Source organism: Cheilinus undulatus, linkage group 24 (genome assembly GCF_018320785.1).
Source record: "Cheilinus undulatus linkage group 24, ASM1832078v1, whole genome shotgun sequence".
In the NCBI taxonomy this organism is placed as follows: Eukaryota; Metazoa; Chordata; class Actinopteri; order Labriformes; family Labridae; genus Cheilinus; species Cheilinus undulatus.
The window spans coordinates 2,778,331-2,798,545 of record NC_054888.1 but is presented as its reverse complement, the minus strand read 5'-3'; the positions used below and the strand labels follow the sequence as shown (position 1 = coordinate 2,798,545).

The 20,215-nt window shown below is 36.7% G+C and overlaps 1 protein-coding gene across 1 annotated transcript; it reads right to left on the bottom strand.

Annotated features, from left to right (window-relative positions):
• Positions 1-99: 99 nt before the first annotated feature.
• On the bottom strand, positions 100-17,512 carry LOC121506436 (T-box transcription factor TBX19-like). Its single transcript, XM_041782250.1, has 10 exons — positions 17,463-17,512; positions 17,061-17,102; positions 13,440-13,675; positions 7,238-7,514; positions 3,022-3,156; positions 2,859-2,920; positions 2,712-2,770; positions 1,005-1,163; positions 447-588; positions 100-353 (listed from the first exon to the last, which is right to left on the bottom strand). The coding sequence occupies exons 3-10, from the start codon at positions 13,673-13,675 to the stop codon at positions 188-190; spliced, it is 1,236 nt and encodes a 411-aa protein (XP_041638184.1). The 5' UTR covers positions 17,061-17,102; positions 17,463-17,512; the 3' UTR covers positions 100-187.
• Between the last annotated feature and the right edge of the window lie 2,703 nt (positions 17,513-20,215).

Sequence of the window (20,215 nt, the reverse complement as noted above, 5' to 3'; positions counted from 1 at the left end):
TAATCCAATATGAATCTGGTGTCTATAAATGGATGGATTGTACAGATATATACACGTTAGAATAAAAACATGACACACATTTTACATCAACAACTTTATCAACGTCAGCACACCATGGATGTTCACAGGTCAACACCAGAAATGTTCAAATGTGATTATTTAAAATAATTTAGCAGCCATTCCCTCCTTAGAAAGAGTGGGTGGGTCCAGTTGTCCATCCAGGTCCGCCCATTCTGCCATGACTGGGAGGCTGCATGAGGCTCTCACTGTTGATTGGTCCATGGAGAGCACTACAAGGTGAGTGGGAGGGACTTAGCTCACCACAACCAACCGTCCACAGGCAGGGAAACTGACTGAACACACAGACATAGTTTCATCACCCTAAATACCATATAACATAAATATAACCTTATATTTACCATATAAGGTTATAGGAGTGGCCTCACCTGGAGCTGTGAGGAGGAGGAGGAGCCTGTGACGAAGGGGCGCTGCTGGTCAAAGGAAGAGACGAGGAGGAGGAGGAGGAAGGGCGAGGGGAGGAGCTGCTCCATCCATCTGAGAGCACCTGGACGCCGTCAGACAAACATACTGACAGGAGAGAGAGACGCCATGATGTCAGCGGTCAAAACAACCACGGATATAACACACTGACAGGAGAGAGAGAGACGCCATGATGTCAGCGTTCAAAACAACCACGGATATAACACACTGACAGGAGAGAGAGAGACGCCATGATGTCAGCGGTCAAAACAACCATGGATATAACACACTGACAGGAGAGAGAGACGCCATGATGTCAGCGTTCAAAACAACCACGGATATAACACACTGACAGGAGAGAGAGACGCCATGATGTCAGCGTTCAAAACAACCACGGATATAACACACTGACAGGAGAGAGAGAGACGCCATGATGTCAGCGGTCAAAAACGACCACGGATGTAACACACTGACAGGAGAGAGAGACGCCATGATGTCAGCGTTCAAAAACAACCAAGGATTACCTGAGGAGTGTGAGCGGTGTGGCAGGTAGGCAGTTGGGTAAGGTGTGTGTCGCCCGGGGTAACCATGATGCTTGTAACCGTGGTGATGATGTGACGTCAGTGGGAGGCTGCTGCCATAGGGAAAAGCTCCGCCCCCTCCAGCTGAACACAGGGACCAGCCTGACACATGCAAACGCAAAGTTTACACAACAACAGAAAGGACAAAATACGACCATATTTTTTATCACAGATCTTTTTTAATGTGGAATATTTGACAAACTAAACATGAATGATGGCTCGTTTCAGCCTTAAATGTATGATGATTAACTCAAACACACTAAATTTTTTTTTTTATTTTGCTGAAAGACAAAATTTTGACATTAAACTCAGAAATTCTGACTTGATCTTACATTTCTGACTTTGGTCTTAGAGGTTTGACTTTAATCTTAAAGTTCTGACGTTGATCTTGAATTCTGGCTTTGATCTTAGAATTCTGACTTTGATCTAAGAGGTTTGACTTTAATCTCAAAGTTCTGAGGTTGATCTTGAATTCTTGCTTTGATCTTAGAATTCTGACTTTGATCTTAGAATTCTGGCTTTGATCTTAGAATTCTGACTTTGGTCTTAGAATTCTGACTTTGATCTTAAAGTTCTAACTTTGATCTTAGAATTCTGGTTTTGATCTTAGAATTCTGACTTTGATCTTACAGTTCTGACTTTGATCTTAAAATTCTGACTTTGATCTTAGAATTCTGGCTTGGATCTTAGAGTTCTGACTTTGATCCTAGAATTCTGACTTTGATCTTAAAGTTCTAACTTTGATCTTAGAATTCTGACTTTGATCTTAGAATTCTGACTTTGATCTTAAAGTTCTGACTTTGATCTTAAAATTCTGGCTTTGATCTTAGAATTCTGGCTTTGATCTTAGAGTTCTGACATTGATCTTAGAATTCTGGCTGTGATCTGAGAATTCTGATTCTTTTTGTCTGAATTCTGCTTCTAAAGACATTTTTTTTTTACAGACGTGTCCTTCCAAAAATATTTTTCAGTAGCCCTTATCGTCCGTAGTTCTTGTATAAAGTCAAAATCAGATTTTAATAAGCCCAATAACCCCAGAGGAATCAGAGGGTTTGAAGGAGCCTCCATCATGGGGATATTAATAATAGGAGAGGCTCTCTTCTTGAAAACAAAACAAATGTTTTGGGACTCTGTAATGGGTCTACTAGGATGATAATGATGTTACATTGCTGGCTTTATCTTTCACGGGTTCCCCTGTTGATGTGGTTTTGTCTTTATGTTCTTACTTGTGTTATGATGATGCTCTGTTTTATTGTGTTTCTGCTTATTGTCAAAGCACTTTGCAAACCTCTGTTTTTAAAGGTGCTTTACAAATAAAGTTATTATTATTATTAAAACAAAACGAAACAAAATAACAAACAGAGGTCCTAATCATGATCAGAGTGGTATTTCTAGAATTCTCCTACTAATACTAACTGATCAGGACGTCCTTGAACTTTAAGGCTCCAAAGACTTTTAGAAAACTGGGGGAACCTCTACCACTCCTGGCAGAGGGATACGTGCTGTGAAATGCCCTAATGATGTAGTTCTCCTATCATCAGTCCTGTCCAATCAGAATGCTTGGTTCAAACCAGCTGTTGTATAAATTCATATTGCAAACTGATCCATGTATGCAGAATGAAAGGAATGAATTCTTAGAGAAGGGCTCACAGGGCTGAATCCCAGCGCGACTCTCCAGTGACTCTGATAAGCCCCGTCCACCTGGGTTCCTGAAGAGGACAAAACAAACACTGTACGGTAACAATCATAAAGCCAACTGCTCTGGACTTCCTCCATTTGTAATATTGGTGGTCGTACCTCTCTTTAGCATCCAGGAACGCTTTGGCAAACGGGTTATATTTGATCTTCAGAGCGGTGATCTGCACAAATAAAAGCACAGAGTAAGAGAAACATTTAAAACATGACAGGAAGTAAAGTAAAAATAAGCATTCATTCATTTTTTATCTGTATGTACGTGTACCTCCTCGTTCTGATAGGCTGTGACGGCGATGAACTGAGTCTCTTTGAAGGAGATGTTAGAGACGAGTCGATGGCGAGAGCCGACACAGACGATGTGGAGCTGAGGCTCATACTTATGAAGAGAGTTCAACATGATCTAAAGAAACAAAAACACACCTGATCACACACCTGGTCACATTAGAGCAACAGAAAACTTCCTGTAATAACCCGGCTTTTATTATAAAATTATTCTAGACATGGAATATTGGGCTATTCGTTGTTTTCAATGACTTCAAATTGCAGGCAAATATCTGCTAATTGTCTAAAAAGACAAACATGTTGGAACAACAAAACGTTGCCAATGTATTGTATTTCTAAGGCTTTGGGACCCCCAGTGAACCACTATGAGAGCCATTATCCACAAATGGAGAAAACTTGAAACAGTAATAACCCTTCCCAGGAATGGCCAAACATTTCTTAGGCTTTTGGACACCAGTGAACCACTGGGAGAGTCATTACCCACAAACAGAGAAAACTTTGATCAGAGGTGAACCTTCCCATGAGTGGCCAGCTTACCAAAATGACCCCAAGAGTGTATCACAGACTCACCCAGGAGGTCCCTTAAGAATCTAGAACATCTAAAGACCTGCAGGCCTCATTGACTCAGTTATGGAGAGTTCATGATGAAAAATCAGAAAGAAACTGGAAAAAAGGGCATCATGGGAGAATTCCAAGGCCAAAACCACATTTTTTAGAAACTGCATTAAACTCAGGTTGTCTGATATTAAAATGAAGATCTGAAACACTTAAGTTTGACAAACATGCCAAAAAAATAAAAAATAAAAAAAAAGAAAACAGGAAATTGGCCATAACTTTTTCACAGCAGGGCACACATGTAAATGTGTTGGTTGCCATGTGATCAATGAACAGGTGTACCTAATGAAGTGGCCAGTGGGCGTATACCCACACCTGCACTACCTGCAGCTCTTTGAGCCATACCGTCGTGCCGTTTGTTGATCCATCGCTCGGCTGTGAAACTTTGAAAAGCTTTTTTCTTTTTTTGTGACTTTTGGATGAATGAAAGCAAACAAAACGATCCAGGTGTAGTTAGGAGAGTTTGTGGAGTGGAGCCATCTTTGTCTTTTTGGTCCAAACACTCTTTCATCCATCTGTGGTCCATCACCCCCCCACCCCCCACTAACGAGCTCCAATTAACCAATCGCAGCTCTCCAGGCCGACACACAAAAACAAACTGTTTTCTATTCAGATGAGAGGCTGGCTGACCCCGGTGCTCCGCTGCTGCCACCGCCGCTCCGTGAGTGTGTGTGTTTGTTTGAATATAGTTTACCTCTCTCTCTCTTGTCTACCTGAAGCATGATGGGTAAATTAATTTCCCAGTAAAAAACATAATTACCATAATGTACAAATAAGCTGAGCAATTATTTCATTATGGCCGACTCTGTGTTCCAGCGCTGCATTACAGCATGTGATTGGATGGGATAATGGGGTAAATATAAACAACATTACTGCCAATTTTAGAGTGAGTGAAGGCTCTCCGAGCTCTGAACGGCTCTCCACAGGAAGTGCATTAAACTGCCGCCGGCCAATTAAGAGCTGTTTATCCCGTTCCCGTGGTTACGAGGGGGCGAGCAGGTGAAGTGAGCGAGGAGAGGGGCTGAAGTGGCTAATTACAGGCAGTAGTCTCTCGCCCACTCCAGCACAATAGGAGAGAGAGAGGGAGAGGAGGGCATGTTCTTGATATGGAGAGGGGATAATGGACTGAAGAAGAAGAAGAGCGAGGGAGGAAGAAAGAAGGAGACAAAAAGGATAGGAATGAAAAAGGAACAAGGAGGAAGAACTCTCGACATCCAAGGTAGACAAAAGAAGAAGACAGACGAGTGAGAGAGGGACAAGGAAAGGTGAAGGAGAAGTTAGAATGAAGGTGAAGGAAAGGAAAAGTCAGAATGAAGGAAAGGAGAAGTTAGAATGAAGGTGAAGGAAAGGAAAAGTCAGAATGAAGGAAAGGAGAAGTTAGAATGAAGGTGAAGGTGAAGGAGGATGAAGAAATGCTTAAGAGAAAGGCCAAACAGAAATAAGAGGAAGAGAGGAGATGGGTCTGATTTTAGAGAATAAGGAACAGAAGAGGACAGGAAAGAGGAAACAAGGACCTAGGAAATCAAAAATGTTAATAAAAAGACAGGAACAGAGAGTAGGAGGAGGAGACGGTCAGGATAGAAGAAAAAAGGGGAACAGTGTTCAGACAGGAACAAAAAGATGAGAGGGAGAGAAGAAGTAAAAACGTTAACGTAGCAAAAATAAAGAGAGAAAGAAACAAAGAACGGAAAGGCAAGAAAACAAGGACAGACGGGGAGGCAAGGAATAGTAACAAGAAAAGGAAGCAAGGACAGGAAACAAGAAAAGGAAGCTAGTAAAGGAAGCAAGAAAAGAAAACAAGGAAAGGAAGCAAGGAAGGAAAGCAAGGAAAGGAAACAAGGAAAGGAAGCAAGGAAATTGAGCTGGGAAAGGAAGCAAGGGAACAAGGAAAAGAAACAAGGAAAGGAAACAAGCAAAGGAAGAGAAAGGAAAGGATAAGCAAGGAAAGGAAAGAAAAAAGAAAAGGAATGGAAAGGAAAGGAATGAAAAGGAAGAAAGGAAAGGAAGGGAAAGGAAAGGAAACAAGGAAAAGATAAGAAAGGAAAAGGAGGAAGGAAATAAGGAAAGGAAAGAAAGGGAAAGGACACAAGTAAAGGGAAGGAAGGGAAATAAAACAAGGAAAGGAAGATAGGAAAGAAAACAAGGAAAGGAAGTGAAAGGAAAAGGAAGGACAGATAAAGGTTGTGAAAGGAGAGTGATAGTAGGACAGGAAAAGAGCAGAGTGGTCTGTAGGTCAGAGTTGAGGAAAAGGTCCGAATGATGGATTAGATAATAATTCCATGACTCCTATCAGAACGACTGAGTCTGCAATCAGAGTTGAGGAACATTATTACATGAAAATAATAATAATAATAGCAATAATAATAATAATAATAATAATAATAATAATAATAATATAATATAATATTCTGAGTCTTTAGGTCAGAGTTGAGGAACATTATTACATAATAATAATAATAATAATAATATTAATAATAGTAATAATAATAATAACAATAATAATAATAATATTCTGAGTCTTTAGGTCAGAATGGAGAACATTATTACATAATAATAATAATAATAATAATATAATATTCTGAGTCTTTAGGTCAGAGTTGAGGAACATTATTACATAATAATAATAATAATAATAATAATAATAATTATTATTATTATTATAATAACAATAATATAATATTCTGAGTCTTTAGGTCAGAGTTGAGGAACATTATTACCTAATAATAATAATAATAATAATAATAATATAATATTCTGAGTCTTTAGGTCAGAGTTGAGGAACATTATTACATAATAATAATAATAATAATAATAATATAATATTCTGAGTCTTTAGGTCAGAGTTGAGGAACATTATTACATAATAATAATAATAATAATAATATAATATTCTGAGTCTTTAGGTCAGAGTTGAGGAACATTATTACATAATAATAATAATAATAATAATATAATATTCTGAGTCTTTAGGTCAGAGTTGAGGAACATTATTACCTAATAATAATAATAATAATAATAATAATAATAATATTCTGAGTCTTTAGGTCAGAATGGAGAACATTATTACATAATAATAATAATAATAATAATAATAATAATAATAATATTCTGAGTCTGCAGGTCAGAATGGAGAACATTATTACATAATAATAATAAAAACAATAATAATAATAATAATAATATTCTGAGTCTGCAGGTCAGAGTTGAGTAACATTATTACATAATAATAATAAAAATAATAATAATTATTATTATAATAATAATAATAATAATATAATATTCTGAGTCTTTAGGTCAGAGTTGAGGAACATTATTACATAATAATAATAATAATAATAATAATAATAATAATATTCTGAGTCTGCAGGTCAGAGTTGAGGAACATTATTACATAATAATAATAAAAATAATAATAATAATAATAATAATATTCTGAGTCTGCAGGTCAGAGTTGAGGAACATTATTACATAATAATAATATTATCAGAATATTCTGAGTCTGCAGAAGTAAAGATTTGGTCATAAACGCAGACATGATTACAGGTTTTAGGGTTATAGATCAGGTAATTCTCAGATGATCCCACCTGTCCTCCTCCATTGACCTTGTTGGTGAGTTTGACCTTGTTGAAGGTCACGGCTGCCTTCATCCAATGAGCTCCAAAGTTCGGTGAGTCTGGGTGGATGTAGATGCCGCCGTGGCCCCGTCCTTCACCTCGACCCTCAGCACGCCCGGCCGCCACCCACTCGCCGTTCACAAACTTCCAACGGCAACCGTCGGCGGGGACGAAGTCCAGGAGGAAGGAGTACATGGAGCTGGGATCGAGACCGGAGACGCTGACCTTCAGGACCGGGAACATCCGACTGTACGCATTCAAACAAAAGACGTGGTGTCACATTTATGAACCAAAAACATAATCTTCAGCCTGAGAGCAACTCCAGAGGCCAGCTGAGGTCATCGACCCTGGATTTTAGAGAAGGCTGTTGATGACATCACAGGTCTTTGATGCCACTCCCTCCTTCCTACTGTCCCTAATCAGCCACAGCATCATTCAGTCTCTGCTGCTTCTTAGATCTGAGTATCAGCATTGATGTCAGAACCACTGAAGGAAGACTGACCACGAGAAACCAGGATAGACGGCTACGGAGGAGACATTTAGACTGTAATCAAGCTTTGTTCAAGAAAAACATGGCTTATCTGTGATCCCAGTGAAACATTACCCACAATCCTAAAGTGACACAGAGGAGCCTCTGATTGGCCAAACTTAAAATGGGTAGCAAAGGTAACACGAAGATATATGAAAGGAAACACAAGGAAAGGAAACACAATGAAAGGAAACACAAAGAAAGGAAAGGTCACCCACAGAAAGGGAAGGACACACAAGGAAAGGAAACACAAAAAAAGGAAACACAAAGAAAGGAAAGGTCGCCCACAGAAAGGGAAGGAAACACAAGGAAAGGAAACACAAATAAAGGAACGGTTGCCCAGGGAAAGAGAAGGAGACACAAAGAAACTAAAAAAAGAGTAAAGAAAAGAAAGGTGATGCAAGGCAAGGAAAGTAATGGAAAGGTAAAAAAAGATAAAGAAAGAAAGGAAAGAAAAGGTAAAGCAACATAGGAAAGGAAACGGGGGGAAAGGGAAGGAACCACAAGGAAAGGAAAGGAAAGGAAACAAGGCAACGCAGGAAAGGAAACACATGGAGGAGAAAGGAAACGAAAGGAAAGGCAGTGCAGGGAAAAGGAGGGAAACACAAGGAAAGTCAATAGGAAAGGAATAAAAAGAAAGGGAAAAAAATGCAAGGAAGGGCAATGAAAGAAAAGGAAAGAAAAGGAAAGGAAGGAAAGGAAAGGCAATGTAGGGAAAAGCAAGGAAACGCAGGGAAAGTAAAAGATAGAAAAGGAATGACAAGAAAGTAAAGACAAAGTAAGGAAAGGAAAGGTCAGGAATGGAAAAGAAAACATACACAAGGAAAGTGAAATGGAAGAAAAGAAAAGCAAAGGAAAGAAGGGCAAGGCAACACAAGGAAAGTAAAAGGAGGGAAAGACAATGCAAGGAAAGGAGAGGAAAGGAAATTTAAATTTAGTTCAGAGTCAGCTGAAGGTGGCGCTGTGGTCTGTTCTGTAGTCTATATAATTAGGATTAGGGGTCTCCTATTCTCCACTCAGTGCAGGGACCCTGTGTTCATTTAAAAATACACATTTGATTTTCAGAGACTTAACTGTTGTAATATAAATGCAAAAAGTGTCAAATTGAAGTATTAAAAGGATGAAAAAGGAGTGAAGAACGTGTCCTTATTTCGTTTTGAATCACTACATCTCTGAAGTTTGGTGTGTTTGGAGCGGCGAGCCACAAACAGACTCTCCATCAGCAGCTGAAGAGGCGTTGTGCAGGTGTGAATGGAGTGTTTCCCTCCGCAGGTCAACACCACACAAACAGGCTTCCACAGGGACTAATGAATAACCCGGTTAACGGGATCACTGATCCGCACCAATCCACCGACTCCCAAGTCCAAAATATTCACAAAACAAAGTCCAAACGGACTCTAATGTAAAATTATCTGAATTAATGACACATTAGGGCTTTAAATATGCTTCAGGGGTTCCAGTCCTCAAATTTAAAGTGGGACTTTTTATCAGAGATCACAGAGTATGGATGAGTCAACAACAGAGCAGCTGAAGTTTCTTTCAAAATGTAAATATGAAAGCACTGATTTAAGCTGTCCTTGTAAACTTCAACGACTAAATGTTGTTTTAAAGCTTTAATTTAATGTTCAATCACTTTATCCTGAGGAGCAGATTCATCTAAATGAGCAACAGACGGGGCAGACCCTTTAAAAAAGTCTGGGGTAATAGAACATTTTTATTTAGGTCAAACTACCGTAAAACTTCTAATATCCCGCTCATCTCTTTCTCTCTGTCTCTGAAACGATCCTGCCTTTATTTAGAACACGCTTCAATAGAAGACAGGCCCGTGACACCTGCAAACATTATTACTGCCCACAAACACAATAAACCCACGAATATAAGGCAAACGCTCGCCATGAAACAGGAAGTTTTCAACACTGGTAGCGCCATGAATCTTAGCACAGCATTTTTAATGAGCAAGGGGAGAAGATTCATATCAATGATGGAAATTCTGCAGAATCCAAGGGGTTCTTCTTGTATTGAGCCGAAAAAAAAACAAAACTTATTCTGCACATGAAAGAACTCACAGGCTACGGCTGTGCTGGCTCTCCCTACTCCTCCTGAGACTTAGAAAATTTTGAGAGAGCAGGGAATTGTTAAACAATAAAGCTGGCTGGGTAAACAATGTTTCTGTGCCTTAATCATCATAATCAGATGGTTTAACGCGCACCCCATGTACCCAGGTTGGCCCGGGTTCGAATCCAGCCTGTGGCCCTTTCCTGCATGTCTCTATCTGACTGACTCATCCCAGATTCTATCCACTCTTCCTCTATCATTAAAGGCGCTAAAAGCCCCAAAATAAATCTATAAAAATAAATAAATAAATAAATAAATCCTCAGTTTGACACATTTGAATCCACTCTGCTAATGTTCATGGCTCTACCAGTATCTGAAGACTGTGAAAAAGCTACTTCCTGTTCCATGGCAAACAAAAAAATCACCTTGACTACATGTTTTGATGATTTGAACTTTAGCTGACTTGCATTTGTAAAAAGGCTACAACAAAGAAATGACCACAGATATTTAGTTTGCATGTTCCTATAACCTTACATTTTTTTAAAACCTGCAGATTTTTTTCCTTCCCAAATACATAAAAATCACAGTAAATGTAATCCACATGTAGCAATAGGTAACTGCTCTTACATTAATGGGAGTTTATTACCTTCATGGGGCTATTATGTTAAAAGCTGCAGACTTGCAGGCTGGGCAATTAATTAAAAGTAAGATTAAATTGTAATATTACCTGCTGCAATTCTCAAATGACAAAAGGTGCAATATTTCTTTGACCTGAAATTTTTTTGAAGCAGAAATGTTTTGCATGACATATCATACGATCATTCAGGTGCCATTTTTTTAGAATAGTGTATATAGAGTCCTATTTTCTTCATTTTTGTACTTTTTTCTTATTAAATATAGAAATGACAAAAATCCTTCAATGTAATAATTTATATCTAATTTGTAATACGAGCCAACATCATCAGAATTAGACAATTTTAAAGAATTGTTCAACCCTTGTTTAAGAATAAAAGAAAGTTAAGGAATAATCGCATATCAAATCGCAATATTGGGGGAAAAAAATCACAATTATTATTGCAATCATTCAGCCCTAGTCACAAGGCCTTCAACTCTCTTCAAAATAAACTCAAATATTCAACAAATTCAATCATTAATTTGGTCTTAATTTCAAACTCGACATCCAATACTGGGTAATTATCCATTTTAATCTCTAAACATTGCAGGCAAAACTTGTGCACATGATTTAAATGTTGCCAATGTATTTGGGCAAATACATCCATCCATTTTCTATACCACTTATCCTGTTGGGGGTCGTGGAGGGGGGTGGAGCCTATCCCAGCTCTCATTGGGGTACACCCTGGACCAGTCAATTGAAGGGCTTTGCCAATAATAGTTTATTATCATTTCCTTTTCTTCCTTTTTCTTTCCTTGCTTCCTTTCCTTGTTTCCTTTCCTTTTTGTTGAAAATGACCTTAAATATCTAAAATATGAAATAAAAAAATCAATATGCAGTAAAAGACTCCCAGTATTTATTTTATCAAACATTTCTAGTAAACTCTTAAATTGCACAGAAACATTTGTTTGGGTTTTATATATATACATAGAGCTTAACAAATTTATTAGACCACCACCCAAAATAAGGTTTATGCCACAGCTGCCCTAAATTAACAGCACTGGTAAAAATTGGTAAAATCAAAATCATTTTTATGTTTCTGCAATGGTTAATACACCAATATGTAGAAGCTCTTTAACCCAAATGATATTTTTAATGCTAAAATATAATTATTATTGTTATCCATCAATTTTCAAAAAAATGGAAAAAATATCAAAGCACATTAATATTTCTTGATTAATATGTCATAATATAGCTATTTACTTGCATTCCTGAACAGAAAAATGAGTTTTAGTGGTTGAATGTTATGCTTGATTCATTTCTGACTTCTCAGAAAACTCCACTGAGCCGACTCAAATTTGGGTATAAAAAGGTGAATTCAGTTTGAAATTCCTCATTCCTGCTCAAAATGGTAAAACGTGGAGAGCTCACTGAAAATAAAGTCCGCATTAAAGCACTTCATGATGCTGGATGGTCTCTGAGACAAATATGACAGGTGGTCCAATAAATTTGTTAAGCACTGTATACCAGTAAAAATAAACCCACACCCAAAAACATCTGATATCTAACAAAAAAAGAGGGCCTAGACAGACACTATTAGGCCATTTATTGATTTCACTGACTAAAAATTGCAGGCAAACTCCCGTGTATGGTCTAAATTGCTCATAAACATTAGCAACAGTGTGAGTGAAGGAGAGGAAGACGGGAAAACCACTGCCAACATGGTTGTGCAATTTTAACAGTGCTTTAAGCTTTTGGTTGAAAATATGATGCAATCTCATGTTTGCTTACATGTCTAAATGTTGTCAATGTTTTTCTACAATTATGACAGTTAGTGTTGTCTCTCATTCTTTGCAGTTACACCCACTCATTCAAATCTTGCAAACGTTTTGGGCAACTTAGACAGTGAACTCTCTCTCTTTTGGTTGAAAATGTTAACCAGTGTTTAATGTTCAACAGCAGATATTGGGCAATTTTCTGTTTTTTTTTTTTTTTTTTTTGAGTGCAATTTTGGCAATGCTTTCTCACTCTTTTGGTCAAACAGTTTCTTTTCATTTTTTCTTTTTTTTTGTATTTTTGGGACTTTTGTTTATAATATATGACTCATTGTTTTCTTTGCTAAAATGGTGTCCAATGTTGCCAATTTTTTTCTGCAATTGTGACAGAGCTTTCATTGCTCCTTGCAGTTCCACCCACTTTCCCAAATCTCACCAAAGTCTATGGGCAACGTAGTGATTTCTCTGTCTTTTTCCCCAAATTAATGTTCAGTTTGATACCACGGCAACAAAAATAGAAGACCGTGACACCTATCATTGGTCAACTTATTGACTGTTGTGACTAAAAATTGCTGATAAAATCCTGAACATTGTCATGATTTCACCTAATTAACATTTTTCACTGAAGATGGTAAAGGCAAACATTGCCAATGTTTTTGTGCAGTTTAGACTGTATGTAATAATTGATGTGCAATAGTTCTAAATGTTTGCAACAATTTTGTGCAACTTCGACATTGTGCAAGATTTGATATCTAATTTTTAGTAAGGCGAAAAGTTGAAGTAGGATTGGAATGTAAGACTTGAACAACATTTTTAACTAAAAAAAAGAAGAGAAAATCCCGTCTAAGTTGCACAAAAACATTGGCAAGTTTTCTGTATATGGTTGTTCTACACTTTAATATACCTCAGAATGATCAAATCTGCGTTATTCAATCATTGTTTGGTTCAAAAAGGACACAAACTTGTTGATCTTCGGTCGGATTTTCTACTGAAACAGAGAGAGATGACTGTCTAAATTGCACAATGGCGTTGGCAACATTTTGTGAATCTGACAGGCACCAGTCCTAGCTGGGTCCAACCCAAACATGTGGAATGATCTCTGGTCATATGTTGAACCAGAAGAGGGAGAGCTCTGTGAAAATTGCACAAATGCATTGCCAGGACAGCCGTCAGCTCTAAACTGACTCTAGTCACGTTTACCGGCCGTTCTTGGTGACGATCATCTCGTTGGTGATGTGCTCAAACTTCCTCCATAGCTCGGCGTCCTCCAGCGTCACCCTCAGCTCTCTCTCCGTCGGGTCACCTTTCTCCCGGCCCGCCTGCAGCTCGCTCTCCACGGCGCTCAAGAGGCGGGACATACAGCGCTCAGCTGAGCCGGGGTCGGAGCTGGAACCAGAACCAGAACCGGAGTCATCCTGAGAGCCCTCCACCTTCATCTACATACAGATACAATGATAAAGTGATATTAACGCTTTAGGAGCAGGAAGAACATGGAGATACTTCTGTTAATTCACATTTCTGAATGAAGGCATTCACTGAAATATTTCCCAGATAAAAACAGAGCATTAAATGCTTTAATATTTATGTTGCATTGAGAAATAATTGGTATAAAATAAACCAGAAACATTTAAAAAGATGTAACTGCTAACGATATTAGACTTCAATACTGCTGAGAGCAGAGAATTTATCTTAGAGCTCTCTGTTAACTATTCTTTACAGCGCTAGAGGAGGAAAAGATTTCTATTCATTTACTGGTGCTTATTTTAATGACTTTACATGAAGGAAAAATTGGAATCTGTCTTTGTTACTCTACACTTTTGAATTATGAATTTCAAAATATTAAACTTCCCTCAGCTAGTATAAGAATATAAAAATGATCTTTGTTGTTATTTGTTTATTTTCTTTAAGGACCGAGTCAATTTTTTTGCTTATGATTACCTTCAACATTTAGAAATATTAAACAGTATAAAATGTTTTGATTCTTTTTTTTCCAATTCTTATTTCAAAATCAGAATTCTGAGATCAAAGCCAAAATTATGGGATCAAAGAAAGAATTTCAAGATCAAAGTCAAATTTCTGAGATGAAAGTCAAAATTCCAAGAACAAAGTCAAAATTCCAAGATCATAGTCAAAATTCTGAGATAAAAGTCATAATTCCAAGATCAAAGTCAAAATTCTGAGATGAAAGGCAGAATCAACAGATTGAAGTCAGAATTATGGGTTCAAGTCATAAATTCCAAGATCAAAGTCAAAATTCTGAGATCAAATGCAGAATCCCAAGATCAAAGTCAAAATTGCAAGACAAAAGTTAGAATTCCAAGACCAAAGACAAAATTCTGAGATGAAAGGCAAAATTATGAGATCAAAGTTAGAATTCTGAGATGGAAGCCAAAATTCTGAGATAAAAGTCAAAATTCCAAGATCAAAGAATTTAAGATCATAGTCAGAATTCTAAAATCAAAGAAAGAATTTAAAATCACAGTCAGAATTTTGAGATCAAAGAAGGAATTTTGAAATGAAAGTCAAAATTCCAAGATCAAAGTCAAAATTCTGCAATGGAAGTCAGAATTCCAAGATCAAAGTCAAAATTGCAAGATTAAAGGCAAAATTATGAGATGAAAGGCAGAATAACGAGATCAAAATCAGAATTACGAGATCAAAGTCAAAATTCTGTCAAATTTTAAAGAAAGGATTTAATCTTGGGCCTAATAACCGCTAATCTTTTCGTGTCAAATTTTTGTACCTGCTGCTTTTAACAGAATAAATGCTTTATTTTTCATGTAAATGAGCATAGTTCTTTACACGAATTTTACTGATCCACATTTCTCCATCTAAAATGTTTGATTTCAGACATCTGCAGTCAGAGATGGATTGATGTTGTGTTTATGTTTATAAGGTAAAGTAACTTTATTTATACCTGTAGGTAGATTTGTTGAACTGTGAAAGAATCTGCCATCTCTAACACAGAATCAGCAGCATAAGACAAAACAAGATCAGAGGATGACAGTGCTCATCACTGACAGCAGTTATCTTTGATCTCTGAATACTGACTTTGATCTAAAAATTCTGACTTTGATCTTAAAATTCTGATTTTGATCTTAAGATTCTGACTTTGATCATAAATATCTGACTTTGATCTCAGAATTCTGACTTTGATCTTAAAATTCTGAATTTGATCTTAAATTTCGGACTTTGATCTCTGAATTCTGACTTTGATCTTAAAATTCTGACTTTGATCTCGAAATCAGAAAAGTAAACTGGATCTGAAGAAACAGTGGCTTTTTCCCTTGTCTGCCATAAAGTCTATCTTTGGGCATGTGTCTGTTGTGTTTGTCTTGTATTTAAATAAAGCAAATGAACAGATGGATGGTTATAAATAGACTATTGGAGATGAATGACTTTTTTACTTTTTACACCCTTTTTTTAAAGACATGGCCTCCTGCTGATGATTTCTGTTTAATGACATTTTCGACTAGAAAAAAACAATCACAAATTATTTTTTTAACTTCAGTCAGAAAAGAAAATTCATTATAACACAACATCACATAACATCAGCTATCTTTATGATTCCATCTATATTTTTCAAGATTTCTTTTGTTAGAAGCTCCGTTCAAATTTGAACACCTGTTTTATTTTTTTTTGTTTGTTTGTTTCTTCATAAAAATCCAGATTTTAAAAATGAACATTTTTTAAATTTAAGACATCCTGGTATTCATGGACATCAAGTTCTGTTCAATGACATCTATTTGTATTAAAAAACTAGAGATTAAAACACAAGCAGCATTAATAATCCGGGTCAGGATACACTGGAATTCTTTATTTCTCATCACGTTTATGTCAGCGAGGACACATTATGAGCATAATTATACTGAATAATATTCATTAATTAAAAAATTACGGAATGATCCCGCAGCCCTGCAGGGAGCAATGAAGGTTAGATATCCATGTTCAAATGTTCACGTTGCTTTTATTTAAGGGATTTAGTCAATTATTTTAATCCTGTTAATTTTAACTTTTATTCTATTTTCTCTTCTCTTTTATTTTATTTTATCTTTGAGGTGTTTTAGCTGCCTTTTATTTAGTTACTTTTTATGCTTTTTGTGTTTAATGATTCTAGTGTGCTGTATGGTTTTTAAATGTAGTTTATTGTGTTTTTATTTTTTTTTAGTCTCTGCAGTGTGCTCTGTTTGTGAAAATGTGATATCTGGAATGGACAGGTTTTCAGTTTCTTTGAGCTCCTTTGGTGCTGAAATGTTTGACAAAAATGAATTTACATTTTTTATATAATGTGGAACAAAATCTGGAAAAAAAGAAGAAAAAAAGTCAAAAAAATGTATAAGAAAAATAAAAAAATACTTTTAAAATATTTGACAGAAATTCTGGGAAATAGAAAATATGAAACAGAAAGAGACAGAAAACTAGATTTCTGTCACATTAAAGAATGACACAAGATTAATTATAATCAAAACTAAAGGATGGAGAATTCATTCAAAGTTGAATCTGAACAAACTCCTGTTTAAAGAAATGCATGAAAAAGACAGAAATGTGACTCACCTGGACAAATGAGGCAGAGCCGGCAGGTGAAATAATCCCAAATAAACTCAGAATACACTTTTAAATTCAGACGAGGATTTAAATCAGTTTAATACTCTTAATATTTAGACTAAATTAATTCTACTGATGAATGAAGTCCAAGCACGTTTGTGAAGACGCTCAGCCTCAAACTGAAGTCAAACGCCAAAAACAATCACTGTGGTTCGCTCGCTCGCCCTCCCTCCCTCTCTCTCTCCTACACACACACTCACACACACCTCTCCCTACCTCCTCTTTAATTTCTCTGCAGCGTTTTCATCCTGATGAGTCCTGCAGCCAAACAGAGCACAAATTTAGACACAAATATTTAAAAGTGTCTTTAGAAGAGAGGCTCAACAACACATTTTTATTAAATATTAAAAATTAAACTAAAGGAAAAGAAAATCAGACATAGACGGGAGAGTTCCTTCGTAATTATTTTACCTAAACCTAACCAAATGGAGGTTTTTATTTCTGCATTTCTGACAACTTTTCCCCCAGAGCTTCAAATCCTCCATCAGATAGAAATAAAGATGAAGTTTGATAAAGGAGAAAATGATCAAATGAAGCTGAAACAGAAAAGTCAGAGGAAGGGGAAACATGCTGGAACTGGTTTGATTGTTAAAATGATTTTAGAAAGGAATTGATTACCAGGGTAAAGACGAAGAAACACCCTTAAATATCAGCAACGCTGACTTTTCCAACCTCTAAGGGAGAGAGAACACGCTCAGTGTTGCACAGAAACATCAACAACATTTAGGCAACTTTTTAATTAGTACATGAGAATATGGAAACTCCTCGCTCCTCTCCAGTTCTCCACATTTCTCCAAAAGTTGGAGAAAGGGAGGGAAAGAAAAACCCTAAATTGTTTAGAAATTTGCAACATTTGAACCACACTTCCCACTGTACAAAAATATGGGCAACATCTGGACATTTTCTGCCAAAAGGGATAGAAAATATTGTTTTAATTGTACAAAAAAATTGGCAACAATTGGACATTTTTATACAAAGGGGATAGAAAATATTGTTCTAAATTGAACAGAAAAATTGGCAACATTTGGACAATTTTTGCCAAAAGAGAGGGAAAAACATTGTGTACATTATACCAAAAATGGCAACGCTTGACAATCTAAACAAAGAGGACAGAAAATATTGTTCTAAATGCACAAAAAAGTAAGCAACATTTTGATATCCTTTTCCCAAAGGGGATAGAAAACATTGTTCTTAATTGTACAGAACAATTGGCAACATTTGGACATGTTTTTACTGAAGGGGATAGAAAATAATGTTCTAATTTTACAAAAAAGCTGGCAACAATTAGACATTTTTTACCGAAGGGGAGTGAAAATATTTCTCTAAATGTGCAAAAAAGTTGGCAACATTTGGACATTCTTTTTGTACAACAAGAATGGTAAAAATTGTTCTAATTGTACAAAAAAGTTGACTTTTTTTTGTTTTGTTTTGTTTTTTTTTTTTTTTACCAAAGGGGATATAAAATATGTTCTAAACTGTACAAAAAAACTGGCAACATTCATACATTTTTTTGACCAAGAGATGGAAAATATTGTTCAAATTGTGAAAGAAAAACCTGGTAAATTTATGTTGTTTTTTTTTTTAACCAAAGTGAATAGAAAAATAAATTTGTTATTGAACAAAAAATGGCAACATTTGTACTTTTTTTTGTCAAAGGGGATAGAAAAAAATTTCTAATTGTACAAAAATGTTGGCAACATTTGGACATTTTTAACCAAAAGGGATAGAAAGTAGTGTTCTAAATGTGCAAAAAATTTGGCAACATTTTGACATTCTTAACCAAGAGAGAGAGGGAAAAATTGCATAAGGTTTATATAAATTTGCAACATTTTGAACATTGTTCACCAAAAAGAGAGACATTTTCTCTAAATTGTACAAAAACATTGGCAACATTTTGCACAATAATGTTGGAAACATTTCGTACTTTGCACTAAATTGCACATTAATTCCTATATAGTGCTCAAATTGCACATAGTTGCAACTTTAGGAAGGTGGATGAAACCAGCAAGAGTGAGGGGTTTAAAATGTTGCCGATGTTTTGGTGCAATTAAGACAAAATGTTCCCTCTCTTTTGGTTAAATTTTTCTGTCGAAAGTGTTTCAGGTTTATTCCACCCTCTTATATTCCAACCTTTCAACTCATCAAAAATATGGGCAACATTTTGTTCATTGTTTAAAATTGCACATTAACTCCCATATACTGCCCAAGCAGGATGAAACCAGCAAAAAGTGAGGCGTTTGTAATGTTGTCAAAGTTTTTGACCAATTTCTCCAACCTGCATGATCTTTATGTCACCATCTGACAGCAGGTCTGGGTTTTCTTTAGAAATCTTCCAGAAACAGACACATGGGTCAGGCTGAGCTCGTATTAGTAGTTTTACGGTAACTAATCATTAACAAAGAGAAATTGCTGGTTTAGTTGTCAACATGGTTTCTGCAGCGGCTGACATAAATCCATCCTGCAGGTTTAAATGTCACATGATGAAGACAAACAGCCAGCAGCATGTAATGGAGAATAGGTCACCCACTCGGAGCTCGGAGCGTCTGCGGACACACGATATCAGAGCGCCACAGCGAGCGGCGTGTGGGCTGTGTGTGTGTTTTAATCAGTGGGGGGGGATTAGGGGCTTTACTGACTTATCAGGCAGAGAGAAAGGTGAGCACTAAACACACCACCACTACTACCAGGTAAAAGACGCATGGTCAGTCTACCTTATCATTAATGTGACTTCTAAACTTCCTGTTTTTGGGCGAAACGTTCTAAAACGTCCAGTTTGTAATCACATTTGATCTTGTTAAGTAAATTCTACACACCCTACAGTGGAGCCTGGGCTGCTGTCTTGAAAGAAGGTGTCGTTTGCTGATTACATTATGGAGCCATTATGGTTGCAAAAATTAAGAGCTCATTTTGATAAGTATGACTCGTTGATTTTGGACTCTGATGTTTTCATTAAAGCCTGCCTCATGATTAGACATTTCAACTTCCTGTTTTTGGCGATATGTTCAGGTATCTTACATCCTACTATGAGGCTTGGATTGCCAAGTAGAAGGACGGTTGCCTTTTTCTGACTGATTTCTTTGGTGTTAAATCAAAGATTTCCCCCATTATGAAACGAATTAATCAAATCGGCCCCACCAGTACCTGACATTTGGGAGACCCGGCTGACAACATGTTGGCAACATGGACAATGGCAATATTTGTAATCTCTGGCACAAAGTTTAAATTGCACAAAACATTGGCAACTTTGAACATTCTTATCAGAAACTCCAGCTCCACATTCTTTCCTGAATGTTGCCACGAAGGAGTCAAGTTGCGTTTCCAGTAGGGGCCCAAATGTTGCCAATGTTTTTGTGCAAATTAGACAGTGTAGG

What these genes read in the sequence shown, in the direction of transcription:
- LOC121506436 (XM_041782250.1), bottom strand. Translation starts at nt 13,675, where the DNA reads ATGAAGGTGGAGGGCTCTCAGGATGACTCCGGTTCTGGTTCTGGTTCC. An exon ending in AGGTCAATGGAGGAGGACAG is followed by an intron (nt 3,157 to 7,237) that starts GTGGGATCATCT and finishes TTGTTTCTTTAG; the next exon opens with ATCATGTTGAACTCTCTTCA. An exon ending in CCTCCTCCTCACAGCTCCAG is followed by an intron (nt 354 to 446) that starts GTGAGGCCACTC and finishes CTGTGTGTTCAG; the next exon opens with TCAGTTTCCCTGCCTGTGGA.